Source organism: Chanodichthys erythropterus, chromosome 7 (genome assembly GCF_024489055.1).
Source record: "Chanodichthys erythropterus isolate Z2021 chromosome 7, ASM2448905v1, whole genome shotgun sequence".
NCBI classification, from domain to species: Eukaryota; Metazoa; Chordata; class Actinopteri; order Cypriniformes; family Xenocyprididae; genus Chanodichthys; species Chanodichthys erythropterus.
The window spans coordinates 21,669,985-21,693,022 of NC_090227.1; the positions used below are offsets into that span (position 1 = coordinate 21,669,985).

At 40.1% G+C, this 23,038-nt stretch overlaps 2 protein-coding genes across 2 annotated transcripts; one reads left to right on the top strand and one right to left on the bottom strand.

Moving 5' to 3' along the window:
• Window positions 1–814: 814 nt before the first annotated feature.
• Window positions 815–4,470, top strand: LOC137022704 (extracellular calcium-sensing receptor-like). The gene is made up of 6 exons (XM_067389143.1): window positions 815–1,035; window positions 1,385–1,676; window positions 1,978–2,805; window positions 2,946–3,173; window positions 3,323–3,446; window positions 3,557–4,470. The coding sequence occupies exons 1-6, from the start codon at window positions 815–817 to the stop codon at window positions 4,468–4,470; spliced, it is 2,607 nt and encodes an 868-aa protein (XP_067245244.1).
• A 10,954-nt stretch (window positions 4,471–15,424) lies between these two features.
• Window positions 15,425–21,952, bottom strand: olfcr1 (olfactory receptor C family, r1). The gene is made up of 6 exons (XM_067389366.1): window positions 21,705–21,952; window positions 20,054–20,330; window positions 19,081–19,914; window positions 18,017–18,226; window positions 16,443–16,566; window positions 15,425–16,326 (listed from the first exon to the last, which is right to left on the bottom strand). Exons 1-6 carry the CDS (start codon window positions 21,950–21,952, stop codon window positions 15,425–15,427), a joined length of 2,595 nt encoding a protein of 864 aa, XP_067245467.1.
• Window positions 21,953–23,038: the final 1,086 nt, after the last annotated feature.

Genomic DNA, 23,038 nt, shown 5'->3' on the forward strand with positions numbered 1-23,038 from the left:
AAATAAATTGCCTCAATCATTTCACCTGTTCTCAAAAATCATACACACATCAGTGAATATAAGGGCTGTCAGAGACACAGCTGAACTAATAGAACTAATCATATCAGTAACCATGACAACTCATAAGTGGCAGGAAACTAGACAAAGAAAACACTGAAAATAAACTAAAAGTCAATGAAAATGAAACTAACTAAACAGAACTGTGACAAGAGACAGAAAAAAAGGTAAGTTGTATACAGTAAACATTTTGCAGTTGCATAAAAAAGGATTGTAATCACAATTTAGCAGTGCTTGAAGTGGGCCAGTTTGCATAACTGGGACTAATATATTTTAATCTGTAGCTTACCCTCACTTATTATTGTGTACTTTCACTTCTCATATGTTGCTGGTACTCTGACTGCTCACACCAAAACATAAATTAGGCCGTTGATTAATTGTATACATTCCGTTCAGAGCTTTTATAAGCTGTATGAAATAAATGGACCAATAATCTGTACTTTTTAGCAAAAGATTAATGCGTGCCTGACATCTAGTGGACATTCTGAGAAAAAAATCAAATAAAAATAAATAAAATAAATAAATAAAACTACTCCTCTTTAAAGTTGTAATTTCTTTGTGATCTTGTTTAGGTTTCTTAACCTTTCTTAACCTTTTCTTAACCTTGTTTAGAAAAAGAAATCATGATGAGATCGGATGGTGACGTCCTGATTTCCAAGTATGGCACCACCCACTCTTTTAAAGTAACACCCCTCCAACCTTCAACCACAACCTTCATCATAAATTAGTTAGCTGAGTGAGTGAGAAAGGACAAGAGATGTACATCACACTGTATATTTTTCTATACCTGTCATTTAACTGTATTTCTGCAGCTTCAATCCTCAGATCAGGTTCCTGTCAGCTCCAGGGACGGTTCAAATTGAATGGAATGTACCAGGATGGAGATGTTATACTTGGAGGCCTGTTTCAGGTTCATTTTTTCACAGTGTTCCCAGAGCTGAGCTTCAAAACTAAACCAGAACCACCACACTGTGAAAAGTGAGTCTGGAGCCAGACATATTGCTTAACTATAAAAGAGGAGAGAAACATATTTAAAAATAATAAATAAATGAATAAATAACCTAATTAATAATAAGAAATATGAATGTTCTTCTTGAGCCTCTTTCATCATATTTAATTTGCTCAAATTATGTGTTGACAGCAGTAATAACAAGCCTTGACGAAAAAAAAAAAAAAAGTCTGTATTGAAACTACTGTGTATTTGACAAGTCCGCAAGTGATGCTTTAACTCAGAAGTATTTGAAATGTGTTAATGGTTCTATTCATTTGTATTTTAATGATTTTTTAGTATCACTAAATGTACACATTTAACATTTGTCTTTTCTAGATTTGATATGGATAGCTTCCAGGAGGCTCAGACCATGGCTTTTGCAATAGATGAGATCAATAAGAATCCCAGACTGCTGCCTAACATCACTCTTGGTTACCATCTTTATGACAACTGTGTGAGGCTAGGAATGGCATTCCGGGCTGCCATATCCCTGGCTAGTGGGACAGATGAGTCCTTCTCAAACCTAAACTGCACTGGCCCCCCTCCTGTGATTGGGATTGTCGGGGATACTAGTTCAACTCCTTCCATTGCGATTTCCAGTGTTCTGGGACTGTTTCGAGTACCTATAGTAAGATGGAATGAAAAAGTAAAAATACACTGTGTGCAAATGCACTTTTAAGTTAAATTTGGTGTCCTTTTCTGCTACACACACATACACTATGCATATATATATATATATATATATATATATATATATATATATATATATATATATATATATATATATATATATATATTCCGGAACCTCTCGTCTGTTTGTGTATAAAAAAGGAAAAAAGCACGGATCAATTTTTAATTTTATTTTTTTTTTTTTTTTCACTATTTTTATGGCTCATCTCTTTTCTTCTTTCTCCATCTCCACTAATTAGGTTAGTTACTCTGCCACCTGCTCCTGTTTGAGTAACAGGAAAAAGCACCCCTCTTTCTTCAGAACTATCCCCAGTGATGCCTTCCAGGTGCGGGCTATGGTTCAGATCTTGAGATATTTTGGATGGACCTGGGTTGGTCTTGTCTACAGTGATGATGACTATGGTATCTATGCTGCTCAGTCCTTCCAGCAGGAAATGCAGCTGATTGGACATTGTTTTGCTTTTTCTGAAATCCTGCCCCATGATAACAACCACAGAGATATTCAGCGTATAATCGGAGTAATCCAGGCCTCTACAGCTAGAGTGGTGGTGGTGTTCTCCACAGAAGCCTTTCTGTTGCCTTTGATGGATGAGGTGGTGTTGCAGAACATCACAGGCAGGCAGTGGATTGCAAGTGAAGCTTGGGCCACCTCACCTGTATACTACACTCCACGTTTCATGCCCTTTCTTAGGGGCACACTGGGCATTGCCGTTAGGCGTGGAGAAATTCAGGGGCTTCATGACTTTCTGCTACGTCTTTGTCCCAGCAATGATACAAGAAATAATATGTTGAGGATCTTCTGGGAGAACATGTTTGGGTGCAGTTTTGAAATGGGGGATAAAGAGACAGATAGAGAGCAAGTGAAAAAGGTGTGTACAGGACAGGAGGATCTGAGCACAACAGACACACCATACACTGATGTTTCAGGTTTGAGGACAGCGTATAATGTCTATAAGGCAGTTTATGCCCTGGCACATGCGCTTCATGACCTGATGCAGTGTGAGGAGGGTAGAGGACCATTCAGTGGGAACAGCTGTGCTGACATAATCAACCTGAAAACCTGGCAGGTAAGACCCACAAGAATAGTGCAGATTCTCTCCAGGCATATAGACTAGCAATATGTAGAAAAAGCAAAATATGCTGTATGCTCCACGTTAATTCAAATTTCAGATAAATATAACACCTGTCCTGTCTGCAAACTGTACAGCTGGTTCACTATCTACAGAAAGTGAACTTCACCACAGGCTTTGGGGATCATGTGTCATTTGATGAGAATGGAGATGCTCTGCCTATCTATGATGTGTTAAACTGGCAGACAGGCTCTGATGGGTCAATAAGTATCTACATGGTTGGTGTAGTAAATAAAGGGGTGGCAACGGGGACGGTGCTCACACTGGATGAAGAAGCAATTTACTGGAACTTTGAGACAAAAAAGGTAAGTGACATTGCATGTTAATGTCATCATTTATGTACGTAGTCTAAAAATATTCAATGCTGTGATAAGACAAATAAATGAATACAAAAGGCACACTTATCATTATGTAAAAGAGATAACAAACACATGAAAGATGATGTCTCTTTCAGCCCCCACAGTCTGTGTGCAGTGAGAGCTGCCCCCCAGGAACCAGACGAGCCACAAGGAAGGGCCATCCTGTCTGCTGTTTTGACTGTCTGCCATGTGGAGATGGAGAGATTTCTAATACAACAGGTGCTAATTCTATTGAAGAGTTTACTATTGGTAAACAGTATTTGACTATAATATGAAAATGTCCCAATTTCCTCTTAAATTCTTGTCTTTTCTCTTTTTCTTAATTGCAGATGCTGTTGAGTGCACAGTGTGTCCAGAAGAGTTCTGGTCCAATAAAGATAAGGATCAGTGTGTCCCCAAAGAAGTTGAGTTTCTATCCTATGAGGAACCTCTGGGCATCTCTCTGACCACTGCTTCCCTGCTTGGCCCCTGCTTCTGTGCTCTTGTGATGGTCGTCTTTGCTCTTCATCATAACACTCCCATAGTACGAGCCAACAATTCAGAGCTCAGCTTCCTGCTTCTGGTGTCACTTAAACTGTGTTTCCTGTGTGTGCTACTGTTCATTGGTCAGCCACAGTTGTGGACGTGTCAGTTAAGACATGCTGTGTTTGGCATAAGCTTTGTCCTGTGTATCTCCAGCATCCTGGTCAAAACTATGGTGGTAATAGCTGTGTTTAAGTCATCTCGGCCAGAGAGTAAAGGCGCGATGAAATGGTTTGGAGCAGTTCAACAAAGATGCACAGTTCTTGTCCTAACAGCCCTCCAGGTTGTGATATGTGCAGTCTGGCTATCAACTGCCTCTCCAACACCCCATAAAAACAACCAGTATATCCGCTCTAAAATAGTCTATGAATGTGCTATTGGCTCAGTGGCTGGTTTTTCTATGCTGCTGGGATACATTGGACTGTTGGCAGTAGTAAGTTTCCTTTTAGCCTTCCTGGCGAGAAATCTTCCAGATAATTTTAATGAAGCAAAGTTCATCACTTTCAGTATGTTGATCTTCTGTGCTGTGTGGATTGCGTTTATTCCAGCATATGTGAGCTCTCCAGGAAAATATGCAGTGGCTGTAGAGATATTTGCCATTTTAGCTTCTAGTTTTGGATTACTGGTGGCCATATTCGCCCCAAAGTGCTACATCATCCTTCTACATCCAGAGAGAAACACTAGACATGCCATAATGGGAAGAGAAACACAAAAAAAATAGTTTTACAAGCTGCCTGCATATCTTTGGTGTATGCTTGTAGATATGTTATTTTGAGTGTTCCTAATGCATGTAATTGAAAGACTTCCAGTACATGCAGGTGACTCATACAATGCATGTTTTGCATATTTTATTGACACATAATATAATGACATAATATAAAGTTGTTGATTTACTCTAGGAAAAAAATAAAGTAACAGTAAACAGGGGAAAATATACACATTTATGCTTCTTCTAGTTTAATTGCCTGGGTATTAATGATGAAGTGGCCCATATTTTGTAATGATGAAACGGTGCAAAACTTGGAGCAACTTTAAAGGGTAAATAAAGCACACAGTTTCTGCCAATCTCATGTCAATTTTGAGTACCTATAGAGTAGCATTGCATCCTTCATATCATATATCAGAAAAATCTTTAGTTTTATCATATTAATAAAAGATAGATGCTGTACTGACTCTTTCTCTCCTGGAGGCATGCTTTGGGCAGAGTCATGTGTAGCGATCGTCTGCAAGCTCCGACATCATTATATATAAAAAGGGAACAAAAACGTTTGTGTTGTTTACATTATATGCACTCTCGCTCCGATTGCCAACAAAATACAGACATTTGATGCAGTTTTACTCACTGCCTGCAATCTGCAAATCCAGTGTCGAACTGGAACTTGTTTACAAAACATTTGTCACCAAAATTCCTGGAACAAACAAACGTGTGCACAATTCTGTTGCTGCCCTGGAAAAACAAACTGCATCCACTGTTCTCTTAAGGCTGGGTTCTTTAGAAAAACTTACCTGTGGGAACGTTTTCGCGAGTGTCAAAATACGTACCAATACATACATATCACTGCAGTTTCAATGTGAAAATGTCCACTGAGTTGCGCTAAAAGCATGTTAATTATTATAATTTTTTTTTTGACAGAACAGATAAACATAAATATTGTACGTATTTATGACTGGTTTTTATACGAATCACCACAGTTCTGACTTGAAATTTTTCCGGTGAGTGGTGCTAAAAGTGTAGGGCTCCATCACGTTTTAAAATAGCGTACCACCAACTAGGTCTGGGCGATACAGCTAAAAAAATTATCACAATATAATGTTTCATATTGTTCTGTATCAATAATTATTGAAAAAAAATGTATACGCTTTTTTTATTTTTTATTTTTTTTAAAAAGTTTTAATTTTACCAATACATTTTTAATTAAGGCAAACAATTATTGTAAAAATTTTGTTTAGTTGATTCTGAATGACAACTAAACAAAATAACATGTAATCTACTAGAGATTCTGACAAAATATTAATTGCTGCAGTCTATTAAAAAAAAATTATTTGAATTAATTATTTTAAAAAAATCTGTTTGGATGTATGATTAAATGACTCACCCATAAATACTCGTGTTTCATTACTGGATGTATCAGTATTTTTGAAAGAATCTGTTGAATGAAGATTCAATGTCAAATACATTTTTTAACACTCACTTGTCGCCACCTGGTGGTGAAACAACGCAATCGATAAATGCGTCATTTTCAGCGCCAAGTTTCTTTCAGAAGCTGATTTGCTCAATTTTGATCAATAACATAGACATTAGTATATCTGAACTATAAACTTTTATCTCAGTACTTCTGTGATACGCTGGGTCTATTTTTGCTGCACTGCTAATGCCGGCTTCACACTGCAAGCGTAAGCAGCACGTGAGCAGTGCATATTTTTTCCGCCATGGATGTTAATCAATGAGTGCATTCACACGTCGGCACATCCTGATATTGCTGAGTTAGATGCGTTCCTGGGTCAACATATTTTGTTGATTCCGGAACAACATTACAGTCTGAAAATTTAGTCTTAACCCTATTCCTACCCCTAAACCTAACCCTACCCATAAGTTATCCTAAAAATCAGAGGGAAATGATAGATGAATAACGAGAGTTATGTATGTAACTGCGGTTCTATGAGTTCTGGATGACCGCCAGAGGCAGTGCTTCACACTGGATATTATCTCTCGTTGCAATTGCATAGGTCGAGTTTAATACCAACAAAGTCCCTCGTGACCAGGATGACTCGGGGTGCTCCCCTATTTAACCCCGTGACTTCCTGCAGACTGTCCTTACGGAATCTTCTCGCACCGACTCCGAGTGACAGAAAGCTCTGGCGGTCATCCAGAACTCATAGAACCGCAGTTACATACGTAACTCTCGTTCTATTTCGTTCTTCCTGACCGCCAGAGGCAGTGCTTCACACTGGATGACTTATAACAACAAGGTCACGAGGAGGTCCTGCTTACCCTTAAGAGGAAGTTGAGGGCCCAGAAAGGACCGCTGCCCCAATGGTATCAGAAGCCGCCACATTAACCCTGTAGTATCTGGAAAAGGTACTTGTTGATGACCATGTAGCTGCTGCACAAATATCACTAAGAGGAACACCTTTTAGTGCAGCCCAAGACGCTGAGATGCCCCTTGTCGAATGACATCTCACCCCCAATGGTACTGAATAATTATTAGATTTGTACGCATGGGTGATCACCTCCACTACCCAGTGCGACAATCTCTGCTTTGAGAGGGGCTGACCTCTTTTTGGCCCCCCGTGACTGAGAAAAAGTTGGTCTGATTGCCGGAAAGCTTCTGTGGCCCTCAGATAGGCCCGGAGGGCTCTTACTGGGCACAAAAGTCTGCTTCCCTCCTCCTGTGTACCCAATACTGTAGGATTAAACACTGTCAACTCAATAGCCTGGTTTCTAAAATTGTCAGAGAGCCTTTTGGGGAGAAATGCTGTGTTCGGCCATAATGTCACTACTGAACCCTCTGCATTCCAGCGCATACAGGATGTGCTGACTGATAACGCGTGGAGCTCACTCACACGCTTAGCCGAAGTAATGGCCAAGAGAAACGCTGTCTTCAGTGAGACCCACTTCAGGTCACTTTGCTCCAGAGGTTCAAACGGGTGCAATGTAAGAGATTTTAAGACTAGGCTCAGGTCCCATGAGGGCACCCGAGTGGGCTGAGGAGGGTGCAGCCGTTGAGCACCTCTAAGAAACTGAGTAACCAAGGAATGAGTCCCCAATGGCTTACCATCTATTCGCACATGATATGCCGACTGGATTCCTCCACTAGTGAGAACCAGAGACGACAATGGGTCGATGTCGCAGAGGCGAAGAGGTCCACCTCCACCCTGCCAAACCGCTGCCATATCATCTCTACCACCTCTGGGTTGAGTCTCCACTCCCCCGATGGAGGTCTGTGGCGCGACAAATAATCTGCCACCACATTTGACACTCCCGGAATGTGCATCGCTCTGATGCTTGCAAACTGTGGGAAGGCCCAAGTCAACAGTTCCTGAGATACCCGAAGGGACTGGCTGGACCTCGTGCCCCCTTGATGGTTGATGTGATAGACCACTGAAGTGTTGTCGGACCTGACAAGAATGTGCCTGCCCTTCAAAAATGGTACAAAGTGCTTTAGAGCCAACTGTACTGCACGAAGTTCCAAGGTATTTATACTCTCGCTCTTCTCCGGGGGGTTCCAATGTCCTCTGACTGCTCTGTGTTGCCAGACTGCCCCCCAGCCTGCAAGAGACGCGTCGGTCTGGACTACCTCCCTCCGAGAGGGAATCACGCCCAGAGCAACCCCTTTGGTCAGATACGACCTCCTCCTCCATGGCTTCAAGGCCAGAAGGCATCGTTCTGTAATCTTGATTCTCCTGTTCCTGTGCCAAACGGGATTCAAGTGGAGACTGTTCACCCATATCTGAAATGGGCGGAGTGACAGGAGGCCTAGCGGTATGACAGCAGCTGCTGCCGCCAACATACCCATGAGCCTGAGGATGCACCTGAACGGAAGTCTGGCCTGCCTTCGAAACTGTTGTAGGAGGAGCTGTATATTGTCCACCCGCTGTGCTGATGGCGAGGCTTTCATTACTCGTGAATCTAGCATGACACCTATGAACCCCAAAGACTGACTTGGAGTTAGCTGGCTCTTGCTGAAATTCACAGAAAGACCCAGACGGGTAATATGTGACAGTAGCTGTGTGATTTCCAGCACTGCCTGCTCCTGTGAGTGGGAGCAAAGGAGCCAGTCGTCCAAGTACAGAAGCACTTGTAGTCCTGTAGCTTGGATTGGAGCCAGTGCCGCAGCCATGCACCTGGTGAAGACCCGTGGTGATAGGGAGAGGCCGAATGGGAGGACACGGAACTGATAGACCTGTTCCTGAAATGCAAAGCGTAGGAATGGCCTGTGTTGTGGAGCAATTGGAATATGGAAGTACGCATCCTTTAAGTCTACTGTGGTGAACCAGTGCTGCTGCCTGACCGCCTGGAGAACATTGGTTATTCGTAACATGTGAAATGGTAAGACCTTCAGGAACTTGTTTAGGCCGCGAAGGTCGAGTATGGGCCTTACTCCCCCGTCTTTCTTTGGAATTAAGAAGTATATTGAAAAGAACCCATTGAGCCGTTCTGACCCTTCTACTGGTTCGATGGCACCCTTCTGTAGAAGTTGCGCTATTTCTTGTTTTAGTGAAAATGAACTGTTGGGGTCTGAGACTATGGTCATTCTGACCCCGTTGAAAGCGGGCGGCCGCCGTCGGAACTGCAGCTTGTACCCCTGAGTTAGTGTTGCTATAACCCATGGGTCGGAGGTTGTAGTCTCCCAATAACTGAGCTGCTGAGGAGTAAAACGTCCGACGGCTGGCCGCAGACCTTCAGGTCCTGCGTCCCTGGCCTCTAAAATCCCTGGAGGGCCGTTGGCCAGGTGCTCTGCCCCTTGGGGCCTGAAATACTTGCTGTCCCCGAGCCCGGGGCCGCTGAGTAGAATGCTCCACTCGCTGAGATCGCTGTGGCTGAGGCTGGTCTCTCTGAGTATCACCTGGGCGTGTTGAAAACTGAGGCCGTGGTAGATCATGCCCCCTAGAGGGCTGCCTATAATGTAATTGAGACTGAGGAACTCTCCTCAGGTCAGCAAATTGCTGCCTGGTCTGATTCACCTGGACACTGCGTTCCAGCGTCTGCTGTGCAGCTGGTCCAAAGAGCTGTCCTGGAACTACTGGAAGGTCCCTTAGTGTCTTTCTACATGCCTCAGACAGAGGTGATTGTGCCAGCCAGACTTGGCGGCGTGTCTGTGTGAGCGTCGACATCAGCCTGCCCAGCTCTCTTGTCATGAATGCCATTGCCTGAAGCGAGGCATCACTTAAGTTCGAGTTTAAAGGATCACTTCCTGATGTTTGAAGAGATTGAGACAGGGCCAGCATGAGATGTGAGAGAGAATTGCCAATGCGACCCATTCGTGCTGCTGTGTTATATGCCTGGATAAGAAGATCATCTGTAATCCGGCATTGAGCCATCATGGGAGAGATGGGATTGGTGATCCGAGACAACCTCCACTTCTTCCACATCATAAAATTGGTTGTGAGAAGCCGCCATTGACAGAATATCTTCCTCCATAATGGGCGACTCCGTGGTGGGGGCTTCGACTACAGACACTAGTTTCTCACCCGGTTGTAATTTCATAAGCAAAGACTTAATCTGAGCAAACTCAGCAGTCAACACATCCACTTTCTTGACTAAGGGGTCTTCTTTGCATCTCTTTCCAGCGGAAGCACTGGTTGATTCAACGTTTCTGTGCTTATGCGTTGCCTTACTCGGCGGAGGTGGTGGTAGCGACTCACCCAAAAGTCCTTCCACCAAAGCTATCCTCGAAGTTCTCCACTCCCAAGACATGACACTACAGTTCATGCAAGCATCCTCTGTGAGGCCTTGTCTCAAGTGTTCCAAGCCTAAACAGGAAGGGCAGCAGTCATGCCCATCATCCATCTGCAGCATGGTCATGCACAATGCACACGTATGAGAAATTATTTCCATTCTGACAACAATTTATTTTCTTCACTCTGACCGTTGCTGGTCTCAGCCGTCCTTGTTACCAGAATATCTAGAGAATAATATATATATATATATATATATATATATATATATATATATATATATATATATATATATATACACAAACACTTAGTATTTCAGTGTATAAGTATATATATATAACCACAATTTTAATTGCCTCCACTACTGTGTTACTTCAACAAGCTCCCAGCAGAGTATTGTACTTCTTGTAGCACAGACACCGACCGCTATACAGAGCGCACACACTCCTAGCGTGGTCTAACTACATCTACAGTTTATTATAGCACTATATGGCCGTACCACAGAGCGGAAACACTCCGTTCTAGCGACCAAAACAACGCTGGGAAAACGTGAACGAACCCCAAGCGTATATGTAAACAAACTCACCCATCGTCGTTGTTTCCAATCGTGATCTGTTTTTTCAATGAAACTCCAATTGAATCCGCTGCAGCCTCTGGAGGACGCGCAGTCGCGAAACACCAACAATGGTTTTGTTGCGAAGCTGTGAAGAACGGATTCCAAAAGTGTTGTTTTTTTGTTTGTTTTTTTTTATAATATTCTATGACCTGCAATATGTGCACGCGAGAAGATTATAGGGACAGTCTGCAGGAAGTCACGGGGTTAAATAGGGGAGCACCCCGAGTCATCCTGGTCACGAGGGACTTTGTTGGTATTAAACTCGACCTATGCAATTGCAACGAGAGATAATATCCAGTGTGAAGCACTGCCTCTGGCGGTCAGGAAGAACGAAATAGAACACTGATGTAGAAGCACCAATTCATGATTTTAAGCCTAAACTTGACATAATCTGTAAACTTGTCCCTCAAATCTGATTGGTTGATTTGAATGTTGTTCCAGGATCAACAAAAATGTTGACCCAGGAACATGTTGAACTCTATCAGGTTATGCCACACGTCGCGTAAGCAGCAGTGAAGCGGGGGTTTTGCCGCCGAGTCTATTTTTGATGCGCTGCTGGCTCAATTAAAGTTAAAGTACACTTTTGATGGACAAAATAAATATAATTTCACACAAAAAGTGTTCAAAATGCACAGAATAAGCATGTCTAATGTGTTTTAACAAGAATTTGAGTATGACAGAAAAGAAAACTAAGAATCAAAAATATTTATAGAAGATTTACCCATTTAAACTTGTTTTTAATTATTCAGTTTGGGTTAAGGGTGTATTATAAAAAACTAGCCAGAAAATATGATATATAAACATTGTTTTAGTTATTACACAGAGAGGTGTATAGGCTGCAGCATACCCAAATCAAACCCGAGTTTGCTGACTTTTTGCTGTCTGTGACCCAGGGACGGAGGGGGCTTGAGAGTTGTTCATGCAACTGAACCTCATGTCTGTTTACATTTTAACACATTTAAGTGAAATTATATCGAGAGTTATATTGAACATTTCTTCTATCGTTATAGATTAAGACATCGATACTGATTTATTGCCCAGGCCTACCACCAACACACCTAAACCTACCCGAGAGTGTTAACAAAAGCAAATGCCACATAAAAAGCATCCGTAATCATGTAATTTTATCTTGTTTTGATCTCTCATCTTTGAGCTTGTTTACCGTGACTCGTTTATCTTTTATTCGTACCCAAGGCTTTCCTTGTCATATGACACCGTATCAGCTAAGTTACCGAGCAAGCTTGATATGTCAGAAAAGCAAAACATTTGGAGCTGGTTAAGTCCAAAATATGTTTGTTTACTAATTGTGCACTTTGGTAAAAAGCGTTTTGAAGTCATAACATAATATTGTGCAAGGAGACGTGAAAATAAGTCTTTATTAAAACATAATCTGATCCTGTAATCGTGTATTGATTAAGGGGGATTTCACACTAGGCTTATTTGCTGCGGTCCGAGCCCAGGCACGATTGTTCCCGGTGGCCCCCGCAGTGTTGGTCTGGTTTCACACTCCAATTGATTCTATCGAACCCTGGAGTCTCACTCTTGCTTGAATCCAAGGTAAATCATTAACACTGTCATCTCTTACATGTTTTTTATTTAAGTAAATACATTACAATCAGCGAAAATGCATGTGCAGGTCACTTTACTTTACTGCCTCTAGTGTTCATTTCTTTTGGAAACTGCAGTGATATGTATGCACTGGTATTTTTGCGACTCGCGAAAACATTCCCACAGGTACACTTTCCATGAGACTAGGATCAATGAGTATGAGCTGAAGAAAGTGCATCCATCCACATCCATCCATCATAAACGCTCTGGGGGCCTTCTGAAGCGAAGCAATGCATTTGTGTAAACAAATATATCCATATTTTAAAAAGTTATGAAGTAAAATATCTAGCTTCCGCCAGACCGCCTTCCGTATTCAGTGTAAAAAGAAAGTGTAAAACTCTCACAGTTCTCAAAGCATTCAGTACGTCCTACACCTTCTCTATTCAATTTATGGAATACGTGTAACTGACGTGACGCCAGTTTACACTTTCTTCGTAACTAAAATACGAAGATGGTCTGACGGAAGCTAGATATTTTATATCATAACTTGTTAACTTTTGATATTTTTTTTTTTTGTTTACACAGACACATCCCTTATGATGGATGGATGTGGATGGAAGCACTTTCTTCAGCTCATACTCATTGATCCCTATCACTGCCATTATAAAGCTTGGATGCATCAGGATATTTATTAATATTTCTCAGATTATGTTCATCAGAAAGAAGAAAGGCATATACACCTAGGATTGCTTGAAGGTAAACGTCTGCACAGGATCAGAAGTAGTGATGTGTCATTCTTGAATGATTCATTCATTTTGAACGAATCTTTAATGTGACTCGGGAAGAACGAGTCGTCTCGGGGGGGTGATTCGTTCAGTCGCGCATGTGCAATATTCTACAGGTTCTGTACTGCTAGTAGTAGTTCACCTTATGATTCAATTGATTAGTTCATTTCATGAGTCTTTCGGGTTTTGAGTCGTTCCTTAATCACGTGACAGACCCATACACTACCAATGCGTTCTGAGCCGGAAAGAGAATTGATTAGTTCTCTTTATGAGTCTTTCGGGTTTTTGAGTCCTTCCTTAATCACGTGACAGACCCATACGCTATGCTATGTGACCCAAGCACATTATATTTATTAGTAAATAACGTTAACTCTCCAGTTTTGTTTGAGTTTGTGTTACGACTGTTAAAGCTGAAGTTATCATAACCTTGATGTTTTAAACTAACATTAATAATTCAAATTCAAAATGTTATTTGCTTTTAATATATGTCATTATGTCCTTTTTGAGCAATCTTCTTATATTATCTTCTTATATTAGACTAATATGTCAAGTCTGCCTAGGAAAAGCAATTATTATAACAGCAAACTCAAAATTGGACTAAAAATGAACAAACTATGCTATAAGTACATTGTAGGCTTGGATTATTATATTAATATATAGCCTAGTGTTTATTTACAGATAGACAGTCAAAAAGATAAATTAATCAATATTTTATTTATAACAGGGCTTTATTTATTTATAATAACACACCACAGATCCTCAAGAAACAGTAACAAAAACAGTGACAGAAATGTCAGAAATAGTGTATGGGTCTGTCACTTGATTAAGGAACGACTCAAAACCGAATGACTCATGAAATGAACTAATCAATTCTCTTTCCGGCTCAGACTGCATTGGTTTAGTGTATGGGTCTGTCACGTGTTTAAGGAACGACTCGAAAACCCGAAAGACTCATGAAACGAACTAATTAATTCTATTACCGGCTCAGACTGCATTGGTTTAGCATGGGACTGCCTGTCACGTCATTAAGGAATGACTTAAACCCGAAGACTTGTCAGACAAGAGGTGAGGTGAGCTTAATCAGCTTGTCATAAACTGAAGACCCAGGTAATGAATTAATCATTTCTGAATCTTATAGCATTGTAGTTTTGTATTGTTTGTAGTGGGATCAACGTTTGCATAAGTAGTAGATGTGTTGGGGAAGTAACACGTAACATTTTAATTACATTTTGCTAAAATGAAGGAAATGACTCAAAAAAAGATTCGTTCTTTTTGTTTAACAAGACTCAAAAGTCTGAGTCGGTGAAATGATCCGAACTTCCCATCACTAATCAGAAGCAGCAACACAACTGTAAATTAAAGAATGCTTTTAATATTTGACCTCCTCCGTATAACCGGCTCCGGCAGGTCTGGGGGGGAGATAGTACCCTTGGCATCTTTGTTGCCCCATTGAAGTTAAGCAGGGACCCTCTCACCTCTCAACCATGTGGGTTAATGGCCAGGTCATCACAGACACCGGCCAAAACCCCAATACACATCACACACAAATACAGACACACGCAAACACGCATGGAGACTGTATGTACAAAAACAGTCCACATGCACACAAACCTCTGCTTCCACTTATGAATAGATTAATGAGTACCTTTAGTGTTTTCAATGATGTGCAGCCTATACATATCTGTTTACATCTCAAAGAAAGTGTTTTGGGGTTTCATGACCGTTTAAGTTAAAACCTTGTTTGAAAATCCTGCTGAAGAGCCCTTCCCGGGGAAAGAGCCAATCGCTCCAAACCGTAGTTCGTATCTATTAAATACATTATATTCATGCTCGATTGTTTCTGTTGCTCATTCATAAAATCAAGTCACTTCTACGCTTCGATTCTGCAAACTGCTTTATGCTTTAATGCTAGAATAGTAAATTATTCTTCGTGGCGAGAGGAATAATCCATAGTCGATAAGGAAACTTGATAGTTTGCTGGACAAACTAGACCAGTCTTTCAAAATTAACTATTAAACTAGAACTAATCCTGAACCATATATGAAATTAATTATAATCCATTTTTTTTTTTTTTTTTTTATCAATAACATGTTCCCAAATGAACCAAAAACATTAACTAATGTTTAACTAATTAACTTTATTGTAAAATGTTACCTATTATAATTATACATGTGTGTTCACATTTTTGAAAATTTACTTCTCATGGATCTCATGGACAGATTTGAGAAGCAATGAATGAATGACAGAAACAAACATGACTGTGACTCAGAACAGCTTTATTATACGGAAACAGAATCACAAAACAGAAAAGGTTTTCAAGTGTATAATTATGCTTTACCCATAAGAAATTTTTTAGTGTTGTTTTCTGGCTTGAGTAAAATAATGTAACATTTTGGGACAAATATACAAAACAAGAGTCCAAAACTAGAGGCTAAGATGGCAAAAATTTCCACAGCTACACTGTACTTCCCTGGTGAGCTCACATATGCTGGCACAAAAGCAATCCACACAGCACAAAAGATCAACATGCTGAAAGTAATGAATTTCGCCTCATTAAAATTATCTGGAAGTTTGCGGGCAAAGAAGGCCAGTAGAAAGCAGACAGCAGCCAGAAAGCTAATGTAGCCCAGTACACAGGCGAATCCCACAACTGACCCAACTGTGCACTCAAGGATGACCTTTGAACCATGGATTCCAAAGTTACGGCGAGGTGAAGGCGGACTGACAGAGAGCCAAATGGCACAGATAATCACCTGAATGCAGGTAAAGACCAGAACGCTTCCTCTCTGCTGGCCCGGTCCGAACCATTTGATAAGAGCTGAGGATCCAGGCCTAGCAGAGTGGAATGCAACTAGAACTACAATGGTCTTGACCAGAATACAGGAGATGCACATGACAAAACTGATCCCAAACACTGCCTGTTGAATCCTACATGACCAGAGTGATGGCTGGCCTACAAATACTAGCGAGCACAAGAAGCAGAGTTTGAGAGACAGGAGGAGCAGGAAGCTGAGCTCTGAGTTGTTAGCTTTAACTATTGGAGTGTTCCTATGGTGCAGGAAAATAACAGCCACTGTAGCTGTAATGACAGCACCCGAAATGGCAACACCAGTCAGCGTAATACCCATTGTTTCTCTAACAGAGAGAAACTCCATCTCACGGGGCACACATTCATTTCTGAAACTATTTGACCAGAACTCTTGGGGACAGCGATAACATTTTATTGAGCCTAGAGAAAAAGAAAAGAAAAAAAAAAATCAAAAGATTAACATTAAAGCTCTATAGTGTTTAGTGACTTAATAAATTAGTGTCAGAGTAAAATATAGAGTAGAGAATATTAATGACCTGTACTATTGCTGATTTCCCCCTCTGTACAGGGCAAGCAGTCAAAACAGCATACTGGAAGGCCCTTCTTAACGGCTTTACGTGTCCCAGGGGGGCACTCAGAAGTGCACTTGGATACAGGCATCTGGGAACATGACATAAGGAAGACATTTGAGGGCAATAGACAATAATTATTAATACAAATTACATACAATTTTATGTCTGGTTTCAGAAGGATTTGCATAATTTGCATATAGCAAGACCTATAACCAATACATACAAACACTATATATACACCAATCAGGCATAACCATGACCACTGGCAGGTGAAGTGAATAACACTGATTATCTCTTTATCACTGCACCTGTTATTGGGTTAGTATTAGGCAGTAAGTGAACATTTTGTCCTCAAAGTTGATGTATTACAAGCAGGAAAAATGGGCAAGTGTAAGGATTTGAAAGAGTTTGACAAGGCCCAAATTGTGATGGCTAGACGACTGGGTCAGAGCATCTCCAAAACTGCAGCTCTTGTGGGGTGTTCCCAGTCTGCAGTGGTCTGTATCTGTCAAAAGTGGTCCAAGGCAGGAACAGTGGTCAACCGGCGACAGAGTCATGGGCGGCCAAGGCTCATTGATGCACGTTGGGAGCAAAGGCTGGCCCAACAGACGAGCTACTGTAGCTCAAATTGCTCAAGAAGTTAATGCTGGTTCTGATAGAAAGGTGTCAGAATACACAGTGCATCGCAGTTTGTTGAGTATGGGGATGCATAGCCGCAGACCAATCAGGGTGTCCATGCTGACCCCTGTCCACCACCGAAAGCGCCAACAGTGGGCATGCGAGCGTCAGAACTGGACCATGGAACAATGGAAGAAGGTGGCCTGGTCTGATGCACTATGGGGAGAAGGAAAGCCGGCGGAGGGAGTGTGATGCTTTGGGCAATGTTTTGCTGGGAAACCTTGGGTCATCCATGTGGATGTTTCTTTGACACGTACCACCTACCTAAGCATTGTTGCAGACCATGTACACCCTTTCATGGAGACGGTATTCCCTGGTGGATGTTGCCTCTTTCAGCAGGATAATGCACCCTGCCACAAAGCAAAAATGGTTCAAGAATGGTTTGAGGAGCACAACAACAAGCTTGAGGTGTTGACTTGGCCTCCAAATTCCCCAGATCTCAATCCAATCGAGCATCTGTGGGATGTGCTGAACAAACAAGTCTGATCCATGGAGGTCCCACCTCGCAACTTACAGGACTTAAAGGATCTGCTGCTAACATCTTGGTGCCAGATACCACAGCACACCTTCAGGGGTCTAGTGGAGTCCATGCCTCGACGGGTCAGGGCTGTTTTGGCAGCAAAAGGGGAACCAACAAAATATTAGGAAGGTGGTCACAATGTTATGCCTGATCGGTGTGTGTGTGTGGGAAAAAAAAAAAAAATAAATTTTTTTATATATATATATATTTTCAAAGTCGTCCCACATACACATTTACACATACACACACACACATATATATATATATATATATATATATATATATATATATATATATATATATATATATATATATATATATTATTAGAAGGCCCTGTCACCTTTTCAGTGTTTCCAGGCCATGTAATGGCTGACTCATTAATAATGAGCTGGTTCCCCTCTACTCGTCCAATGGAAACATAGTGGAGTGAACCATCAGCAGCTCTCTGCCAGTTCACCAGGTCATAGACAGGTGGAATGCTGCCATCCTGGAAATAAAACTCCTCTCCTAACTGAGTGGTGAAATTAACTTGTCCAATGTGCTGTAAAAGCTGAACAAGTCAGGAAAAGAGAGAAAATGTAAATATTTGGAACAACCACAAGTTAACCCATACTTAAGATGAAAAAAGTCATTGCAATTTTCAAATTCTTCATATTTACATCATATGTATTGTCTATTAAGATTTAAAAATGTCTTACTTGAACAGTTTGCTTACTTAAAAAAACAAAATACTGCACATAAATATTCAAATTGTGTTCATTTGATTCAGTTGGTTCATTTGAGAACATAATTAAGTTTAAGATTAAATATATGCAATTTTATGAGTTACAGAACATTTATTAAAAATCCTAAGCTGAAACAGTAGGAGATGTAGGCCTGGTTTCACAGATGGCTTATGTTAAGCCAGGATTAGGCCTTAGTTCAAATAGAACATTTAAGTAGCTTTTATAAATGTGCCTTAGAAAAAAATATATATTACTGGTGTGTATCTTGAGACAAAACAAAGGAACTGATATATTTTAAGATTACTAGAAGTTACTTTTAGTTAAAACAGCTCAAACATGCATTTTAGTTTTTTAAACTGGGGGAAAAAAATATGTAAATAAAATTGCATTGAAGTATAATTCATAATTTTAAAATATAAAGTATAATTTTCAATTGATTAAAAAAAAGTAAATTAAATATTTTAATAAATAACATAACATAAATAACTCAACAAATGTTAAAACAAACACTTCTTACTGTGAAATGTCTTGTTTGAAAAGAGCTTTCTTTAAAATGAATGACAGATTGGTAGCTGAATGAATATTTGTTTATCTAAATGCATTCTTACATTTTGAAATATGTCATTTTGACCACTATATAAATAAATAATCATTTAAAAATTTCACATGAGATGCATACCTGTGCTGGAGTGATGTTGTCTGGAGAGGAGCACTTTGGTTTTATTTTAGGATCAGAATTGTTTTGCGGGGTGCATGCCAGCAAAGAATGAAGTGCATGAGCAGCAGCATATATAGCCAAGTAAACATTATATGTGACTGTAAGATGAGAAGTATCTGTAAATTGACGGTGAACCCCTTCCAGACTCTCTCTGCCACTGCATGGAGGAAGGGCTTTCTGAGTAACCATGGAAGAGCTTTTCGTAAGGCTACAGCCAAATGTATTTTCCCACAAGGCCCTCAAGAATTCATCATTAGGGTAATGAGCAGGATGTAGCTGCCGGAGATGTGCATCAAAACCAGGTATGGGCACGCTTCTTAATGCCACACCCAGTGTTCCCTTAGAGATGGTGTAGAGCTGGGGATTGGCTAAAAGATAGTCACTGGTGCTCCAGATCTCACTTGCCAGGAACAGCCTGTCTGTCACATTCCTACGGATCAATTCCAAGAGAAAGGCCTCAACATCTGTATACCAAGCAAATACCAAGATCACATGGGCAGAAGAGGCTTGGACTGTTGTTGCAGCACGGGCCACATCCTTTGTTAATTGCTCCCTGTAGAGTGTGTGAAAAAAGGCCAAGCAGATCCCCGTGCCCTTGATTTCCTCTTCAAACACCTGCACAGCCCCTCGCCCATAGTCATTATCGGCAACCACGGCTCCAACCCAGGTCCAACCAAAGCGTTTGGCCATCTGTGCCATGGTGCGTGCCTGAAAGGCATCACTGGGGACAGTGCGGAAGAAATTAGGATACTTTTGTCTGTTACTGAGACATTGGCAGCTAGCCAGGTAGCTGATCTGGAAGTACATATAAAACAATACAGTATTTGCAAAAGCTTTCATTTAAATGTCATATTGCATATTTACAAATGGCCAAACATCAATTAAATCACAATTTGACTTTCTTTTTCTTTTTTGGTACACAATATAACCTCACCAATGCAATCTGCAGGGGTTTCAGGGTCCTGGATAGAAGAATGCTCTGAGTAGAAGAAGAATCTCCAATGAGGAGCTTAGCAGGTCTAGTGGTACCACAAGTTTCATTTCCTCCACTGATCATTGAGATAGCTGCCGTCAGGCTGTGGGGGTATCGGGAACAGCTATCCATTATGTGATAACCCAGTCTGACCCCTGGCAACAGAGTGGGGCTCCGGTTAATTTCTTCAACTGCAAACACAACTGCCTGAAGCCAGCGAACAGAACGTTCCTGAAAACTAACAGGAGACAAACAATTTCCAGTAAAATTATTATCTTTTTGTCTTGGGTGCCACAAAGCATATACAATATTGAATAAGTTTTTTTTTTTTTTTTTTCATAAAATTAAAATAATATTTTTTCCAGTGGTGAGCAAGAACTAAACAGTGATCACTTGAGCTACTTAAATACGTCAGCACTGAAATTTAGGAACATTATGCAGGCAAAACAATAATGGGTTAGTATAATGAACAATAATCCTGTAAACTAAATCTATATTCACCTATATTTCACCTCATTAGCATGTTTTATGATAAAAAAAAAAACATGTTATAAAAAAGTGACTGCAGATACAGTTAAACCAAAATGTATTCAGACACCTTGAACATTTCATTCATTAGTTTATTCACTATAGTTAAAAAAAATTGTAATATGACAAAATCTCAAAGTGTGTCAGAAAAAAAAAATCTTAATTATGTCAGATAACACTTAAGCAAAACATGGTCAGGTCAAAGTTTCTGAATAATTTTTGGTTCCAAATTTTTATACATTTTATTAGTCCACTGTATGAAGAATTTTTCGGTATAATATGTCTCAGTTTATTTTGTTATCCTCACTTACATAAATGAACTATAGTGTCCTGCACCCACTAGTAAAAATATATCAAAAATATCAAAACTGTCTGAATAATTTTTGGTTTGACTATAGCTAAATTACCTGGAGATCAAGATACTGTAAAATGATATTCACTTAAAATAAATTCATATGTGTAAATTACTGAATAAACATTCTGTGCAAGCATTCTGTTTATACAGAATATGGATTACATTTTCTATGTATCACATTCAAAAATACATTCCTACAAATCCTGCAAAAAAAGTACACATACAGGCTCCTCCACTGAGTCATAGAATTCAAGACAATTACACAATAATTTTTGTTGAGTTCACGGTAAAATAGAGTGGCACAGGGACATTTAGTATTTTTGGACGAGCGGTTGCTCTGAGACATTGTTATGCTGCTGTTTAGAAATAATAAAAAATAAAAAAAAATAAAAAAAAAACTAATATAAAACATATAAAACATGATTCTGCAAACATATCAATAAACTACATGAGTAGCTACATCATGTTTCAATAATTTATGTATTTTTTGTACATGTACAAACATATATGAAGTACACATACAGGCAATTTTCTGAGTTACAGAATATTCATTAATAATCCTGAAAACTTTAAACCTATTCGACATTGTGCAAATTAAAATAAAATCCACATCCAGCGAATTTAGTATACAAAATATAATTCTACAGAACACATCAATACTTAAACTCCATGTACTTGACAGGTGTGAGGTGTAATAGGAAAGAGAATTAGAAAGGGCATATCACTTACTCTAAGCATGGCGCTAATTCAGCTTTTCTGGTGAAACTCAGGTCAGGGGTTGCAGCCAGGTTGTGGACATTAATGAGAGCACCGATAATCACATCACCATCCTGATAGACACCATCACCTTCTAAATTCTGAGGAGCATCCAAGTTCACACACTTTTCCTGCAGAGTCTCATCTAGAGCCCCATACACTGCCCATGGTAGAAGCACCAACACAGAAAATAGAAGCCACAATAGGACATGTACAGACATTGGGCACAGTTTGGTGTTACCAGCTTGTCTAGCAGTCTTCCTGAACCCTTGTGCATCAGTGCAGGGCAAGAAGATGTATTTGTTTTGACCACAGTCCCAAAAGAGCATTAGGAAAACAAGGGCCAGAAAAAAACAACATGAGGCCAAATTGCACCTCCTCTGAGTCACAGAATTAAAGACAATTATACAATAATTTTTGATGAGTTCACAGTTGCTCTGAGACATTGTTATCTTCAAACTTGAAACAACAAAGCCCCATCTGCAAGAAAGCCTCTGACAAACTGACTTTTAATTACAAACTCTCACCAGAGTTTTCTTGACAAAAACAGTCCTATGTAACATCAGCATGAGACAGTTTTTTCCCTGCTGCAAAATCCAGCATAAACTAGCATGAATTCCATGCTGGCCCAGGCTGGTTCATGCTGGTTAGTGCCGATTTAGTGCTGGTTAGTGCTGGCAGTGCTGGTGGACCAGAATAGTTGTGCTGTTCTCAAGCAAAACAGAGCTAGTGAAGCTGGTTCACCTGCATGGTTAGAGACTATAGATATTGTGGGGTTGAGTGTATGCAAGCATTGTTTTTGCTTGTATATTTCTATATTTAACACATTAATGATTTAAAGATAAAACAATATAAGATTAAAACATGATTTATTGTAATATATGATTATAACTTTGTAATTTCTTTTGCTCCCTCTGGTGAAAGCAGAACTGAAATTTGAGTAGTTTTAGTTATGATTATATTATTAAAGGTGCCATCGAACATTTTTTTTTTACAAGATGTAATATAAGTCTAAGGTGTCCCCTGAATGTGTCTGTGAAGTTTCAGCTCAAAATACCCCATAGATTTTTTTTTTAACTGCCTATTTTGGGGCATAATTAGAAATGCGCTGATTCAGGTTGCGGCCCCTTTAAATGATCACGCTCCCCACCCACGGAGCTCGTGCTTGCATTAAACAGTGCATAAACAAAGTTTACACTGCTAATATAACCTTCAAAATGTATCTTTACAAAGTGTTCGTCATGCATACTGCATGTATGCATCGTATTATGTGAGTATTGTATTTATTTGGATGTTTACTTTTGATT